Genomic DNA, 5,635 nt, shown 5'->3' with positions numbered 1-5,635 from the left:
TTTACCTTTTTAAAAATTACTTTGCAATATGTAACCAAAATAGTTTATCGAACTCTCCCTCGTGTTGAACAAATCGAAGCATTGCCTGTGCTCGATCGACCACCACACCTGAAATGAACTGACATTTTCTAGTGAGTGTGTGATCAAACATCTATCAGATATACTTGCAAACAGAGTCTCTTCCAACAATCTCAGTGAAGCAGTTTCTTGTTCCCTTCTGTACTATCCTTTTCTATTTTACTATATTGAACAGAAATCAACCTACTTTCAAGAGACATTCTCCACCCCCTCCCACGCAACACGAACAACACAACATATTTCCGACGCACTTCTACTGGAAACGCCGAACATACCCATGAACAAAAACACTACTTAGATATCAACAATGTCTTCTCAACTAGCAGAATTAGACAGAACAGATCACAAGAAAAGCTGGAGAGGAGAATTTTATTAAAAGCAACCTTAAAATAAGATACAAATCTCCAAAAAAAACTGTAAATACAAAGCTCATTCTGACAAACAAACAACTTGGGTACAAAATTATACCAAATCCAGCAGCATCCGTTCATCCCAGCTGTTACAAAACAGTAACGAGCTTGAAGAGAGAACGAGACTATTACACTCATTCGCCCTTTCAACATCAGCTTCTAAGGCGACAAAATTTAAACTTCTCTCACCCAAATCATTCGTTCCTCCCATTTTGTTGGGCAGCCACGTAGTTACGGATGACTTCCATTGCTAATTGATGAGCATTCTTATTCTGAAGCTTTGCAAGGTCGTCCATGGCCTCGTACGTGTCCTTATCAGCAAAAAGCTTCAGGTTGTAACGTGCTGGTGCAATTACAGGACCATCCCATTTTTCAACCAGCTCTTTGAGCTTCTCAAATCCCTGAGCATTAATCGAATAACCATAGTTTATCATTTAAAATAAGACAATAACTAAGAGATCTGTGAGTTCACAGAAAACAGTCTTTTGAGCCGGTATCAAGGCACCCAAGAGACGTCAGGGATTTTCCTTATCAAGCTCACCCAAAAGTTCAAACACACAATCTCCCAAGTACATCTTACTCAAAGACCCAAGCCTTTTCCTGGCCGCCCATGGAGGCAAAAAGGACAGTTGATAGTTCAAAATTAAATCTTAGATCCTTTACAAACTCACCAGGCGGTTTGTGAAGTCTCCAAATGATTCTTTAGACTGTCGTTTGCGCTTCCAATGGTAAAATAAAGGTTCCAAGACCTTTTCAAGGTCGTGGATCTTAACCTTATCCATAAAAGTCCTTGCTAATGATGTTTGATTGGGTCTTCCTCCAAGCCATATCTGTAATGAAGCAAGAGCACACATATAGCAGCACGAAAATATAAAATCTGAGTACGCATTCTCAAAAGTTTCCACTTAGAAAGGAGTAGACAATTGGCTTGCAGTTCATGATACCTGGTAGCTATTAGGACCGTCACCTACAAATCCAAGCTCAGCCATATAAGGCCTAGCACAACCATTGGGGCACCCAGTTATCCTTATAACAACAGATTCACTGTATTTGAGACCAACCTGATAAGATAACAGGACAAACATAGTGATCAGTGCCTGAAGTCTCATGATTCTATGTTTTCATGTTCATGCATACACAGAAAAAAGCACCTAATCAAGAATCCATCCATGGGATTAATCATACAATCATCAGTTTTAGAATTAAAACTATTTTCTTCCATTTAAATAAGTAAAAAAAAAAATCAATAACCACTTTGAAATTATGAGGGTACCCCCCCCCCCCCCCCACAGGGGAGGGCACTACCACACCGGTAATTGTGGTTGCCCATCTTATATACCTTCTCAAATACAGCTCGAACTCGCTTAAGGATATCTGGAATTCCTCTCTCAGCTTCTGTTATCGCCAGAGGGCAAAGTGGCATAGCTGGACATGCCATCGCAGTTATGTTCAGGGGATCTACATACCTTGGGTGCTGTAAAAGCATAATTCAGTCAAAAGAATGCACATGTGATCAGTACAAAAGAACAAAAAATGTTCCCAACAAAAAGGTAGAAAACAACTTCATAATTCTAACGTCCATGTAATTATACCACAACTTTATATCCATCCTAGCATCAGCAGCTCAGCATCAATTATGAAGATTACAACCCAGAAATTAGAAGTCCTTACTCCTTATCATCAAGTCTCTTATCAACACAAGCAACTTTCAATATCACATCATCTCTGTTTTTATAGATTAACTGAAGCTAAGACTACTCGACTGTAGGAAAGCCAATCGAGATGTTCATGCTATGTTGAAACATGTAGATTTAAATTTTCAGATAGAACTCAATCACTAAGTAGTGCCAAACAACATTAGTTTACCAGCAAACCACTTTGTGCAAGAACTGTGGTAATGGGACGCTTCCATGCATTGCGAATGTTGGTCAAGATGATGTTTTGATTTGGGGTGATCCGAACATCCAAATTATATTTCTCTATCACCTCTCTCAATGTCTTCTTCATTTTCCCGGCAATACGACCACTATCAACATGTAGCCCACAATATAAGCTACCATCACCCTGGAAAGTAGATAACATTCTCAGACAAGGTGGGAAATAAATGTTGAGGCATCAAGAGACTAAAGCCAACCCTCAAGGGAACTCTTAATTTGTTAATGGTTTCCGGGGTTGCTAAAGGAACAAGATCAACATTTTTTATAATTGTATTAAGTTTCCAACAGACGATGGCATTTGCTATCAACATTCATGATCACCATAAATGAAAATCAAATTTCCAATGATATTCTCATGTCAAAGTACCTATATCGATGACATATTTTTAACTATTACACAGTATTTAATCTACAGCTTCAATGTAATAATGTTTTTAAGTTCAACTGATGCATTTAAGACATAATGCACATGGGAAATGATATTTCGTGAAAGATCAAATATAGAAAAAACCATACAAGGATCTAATTCAATATATACGCATAAAATACTTGTTCAATTTAAAATAGCGTATATTTTCTAGATGTATATACAACATATGTACAACATCCATGCTTGAGAAAATTTGTGATGTGAATTAAAGACAGAATGTTGCACTGTTGCAGCCTGAAAGTAGGAGTTGTGATGTGAAGCTCCACCTCAGCATTTAAAAGAAGCAATCATTCAAGTATCAGAGCTAACAAAAGTAGACGTCTTACAGGGTTCAGAACTAACCTGCTCATGCCACCCCAAGTAACTTTCAAACTTCCACTCTGGTAATTCCCGGAAGGGTTCAAATTTCTTCCCATAGTATTTCTCAACAACACTCCTAAATTTTTCAATCCCCCAGGAGCTAATCAAATATTTTAGTCTACTATATTTGCGATCATCTCTTCTTCCGTTTTCACGTTGTGCCACAACAATAGCTTTAACTGCATATAAAATATCCTCCTTCGGAACATATCCTAATGGCTCTCCTAAACGAGGAAAAGTGGTCTCAACTCTATGTGTTCTTCCCATGCCTCCTCCTACCTGCAACAAGAAATATTAAGCAAAAAGACCATAGGGCAAGGAAAACTTTAGAAAGAAAATGAAGTAATAACTCCTAATTTCTAATAAGTAATACATGTAAGTACTAAATCCACTTACATATATGTTGAATCCTTGAGGCTCCCCCTCAGCATTAGAAATGACAACAACACCAACATCATTTGTGAGAATGTCCACAGAGTTGTCTGTTGGCACGGTCACTGCAATTTTAAATTTTCTTGGGAGGAATTGAGTTCCATAAATAGGCTCAGGTGAATCCGGAAAATTTGTTCCATGAGAATTGTCGTTACGGGCTTCCACCACTTCTGGAGGTTCTGCTGACATGATTCTTTCCCCATCTACCCACATATCATAATAAAATCCCGATTGAGGAGTTAACAGAGCAGCAATGTTTTCGGCAGTTTCCTGTGCAAAAAGGTAATCTTTTCTCACAAGTGGAGCAGCTGGAGCAAGAACATTTCTGTTCAGATCACCACAAGCACCAAGAGTAGAACCCATGCTTCTAATAATGGTGCTCATAACAGTCTTCATATCCTTCTTGAGAACTCCATGTAGTTGAAATGTCTGTCTGGTGGTTAAGCGAAGCGTTCCAATTCCAAATTGATCAGCAAGATCATCCATTGTCAAGTACAGCTTGTTTGACACTTTCCCACAAGGATTCTTGGTACGAAGCATGAATGAATAAGACCTCTGTCCTCGATCTTCTCTGTTGTACTGCTGATAGCTCCCATGGAATTTGATCAATTGTGTGGCAGCCTCATTTATGTTAGGGGCATCTGTCAACAACTCCTCATTAAGAGGATATCTTATATAGTTACTATGTTCTTTGAAAATTTCAACCTTACTACGCTTCGGCTCAGCTGCAACCCCAGGCTTTGCTGGCTGCAAATTGGCCATAAAATTAAAAGATATAAGAATCTAGCTCGGCAAAAATCCACCAAGACGTAACTCCAGATAACAGAGATGCATACAACACTACTTTTACAGTCTTCACGTTATTTCCAGGAAAGGGCTAACAGAAAAGACAAATAAATGCAAAGAAATATATAGCTTCTTCTTTTCTTTTTTTCCTTTGGTTGTTTTCCTCTGTTTTTATATCATCAATTAACTTATATTCCCGGTAGAGCAGATAGTAAAAGTGAATGCATGGACTACAAAAAACCAAAACAGAACTCAGTAATAAACACAAAGTCTGAAGAGAATATATTCGGTTACAAAATGTCAAATGACTTCATCATTTGAGAAGCTTCAAAACATAAAGGGACATTGTTTTTGACACCAAGGTGCGGCTAGTAATGAACTTTACTTACAAAGCTCACTGTCCCAGCTTGAATAAAGAAACGAGTCTAATAACAAACAAATAAGTAAAATAAATGTTGCTGCATTTACTTCACTCTGCAGCCACCATCTCGAACAAACAAAAAAAAAAGCAAAAAACAAAATAACTATATGAAATTAAAACAAAATCACATTCTCCTGCAATAATCCCCACAACAATCAGGAAGATCCAAAGCAGGAACAACCCCAGACGCCAATTTCCGGAATCTGACAGAAAAAAAAAACAGATTGAAAGAGTTAAAAGGAAAAGAAAGAAAAGGGGGTGGGTTGCAGCGTACCGTGGAGACGGCTCGAACGAGGAAAGGGCGGGAGGAGGAGGAGGAAGGAGAGGCAGTAGGAGGGAAGAAGCGGACATGGCTGGCCAAAGCGAGGGAGGAGGTGGATTTGAGACCTTGAAAGGTGTGAATCTGGAGGGTGGGGTCGGCGAGAACGGCGGCGTTGGAGGCGGCGAACGGCGTCGTAGTCATCGGAGGAGGAAGGTAGGGCTGTGAGTGAATTTTTGGAGAAATGCGCAGTGAGTGAAGCAGAGAAGAAGAGAATCAGATTGGATGGCCTGTAATGGCGAAAAACGAAAACGAAATTCTCCACTGATTTTTTATTATTAATATTATTATTATTATTAATTTTTAGTTTATTGAAAGGGCGTTTTTGTGGGCTGTTTGGCTTTATCGTGCGCCGTCGTCACGTGCCTGCCACACGGGTGGCGCCTTTCAACCCACGCCCACTCTCATTCCCTTCACGCGCCTCTTTGTGAGTCTTTCTTTACTGTGACTCCTAGTTATTTA

The 5,635-nt window shown here is 39.2% G+C and overlaps 1 protein-coding gene across 2 annotated transcripts; it reads right to left on the bottom strand.

Moving 5' to 3' along the window:
• Positions 1-420: 420 nt before the first annotated feature.
• On the bottom strand, positions 421-5,426 carry SIR (sulfite reductase). 2 transcript variants are annotated; one of them, XM_088125692.1, is made up of 9 exons: positions 5,129-5,360; positions 5,036-5,057; positions 3,612-4,394; positions 3,198-3,494; positions 2,355-2,552; positions 1,828-1,962; positions 1,433-1,549; positions 1,160-1,318; positions 421-889 (listed from the first exon to the last, which is right to left on the bottom strand). In XM_088125692.1, exons 1-9 carry the CDS (start codon positions 5,203-5,205, stop codon positions 683-685), a joined length of 1,995 nt encoding a protein of 664 aa, XP_087981818.1. In that variant the 5' UTR covers positions 5,206-5,360; the 3' UTR covers positions 421-682. The 2 variants fall into 2 exon arrangements, with proteins under 2 accessions (XP_087981818.1, XP_087981817.1); XM_088125691.1 differs by lacking the exon at positions 5,036-5,057 and having other exon boundaries at positions 5,129-5,426.
• Positions 5,427-5,635: the final 209 nt, after the last annotated feature.

The sequence above is a fragment of the Momordica charantia genome, assembly GCF_013281855.1.
Source record: "Momordica charantia cultivar OHB3-1 chromosome 6 unlocalized genomic scaffold, Mcharantia_2.0 BLBB01000006.1, whole genome shotgun sequence".
Classification (NCBI taxonomy): domain Eukaryota; kingdom Viridiplantae; phylum Streptophyta; class Magnoliopsida; order Cucurbitales; family Cucurbitaceae; genus Momordica; species Momordica charantia.
Note: the sequence above shows the minus strand (reverse complement) of the source record. Positions and strands in the feature narration are given on the sequence as shown.

Coding starts and splice junctions, on each gene's coding strand:
- SIR (XM_088125691.1), bottom strand. CDS start 5,317: ATGACTACGACGCCGTTCGCCGCCTCCAACGCCGCCGTTCTCGCCGAC. Junction 2,553..3,197: donor ACTTGGGGTGGCATGAGCAG/GTTAGTTCTGAA, acceptor TCTACTTTCCAG/GGTGATGGTAGCTTATATTG. Junction 890..1,159: donor GAGACTTCACAAACCGCCTG/GTGAGTTTGTAA, acceptor ATTAATGCTCAG/GGATTTGAGAAGCTCAAAGA.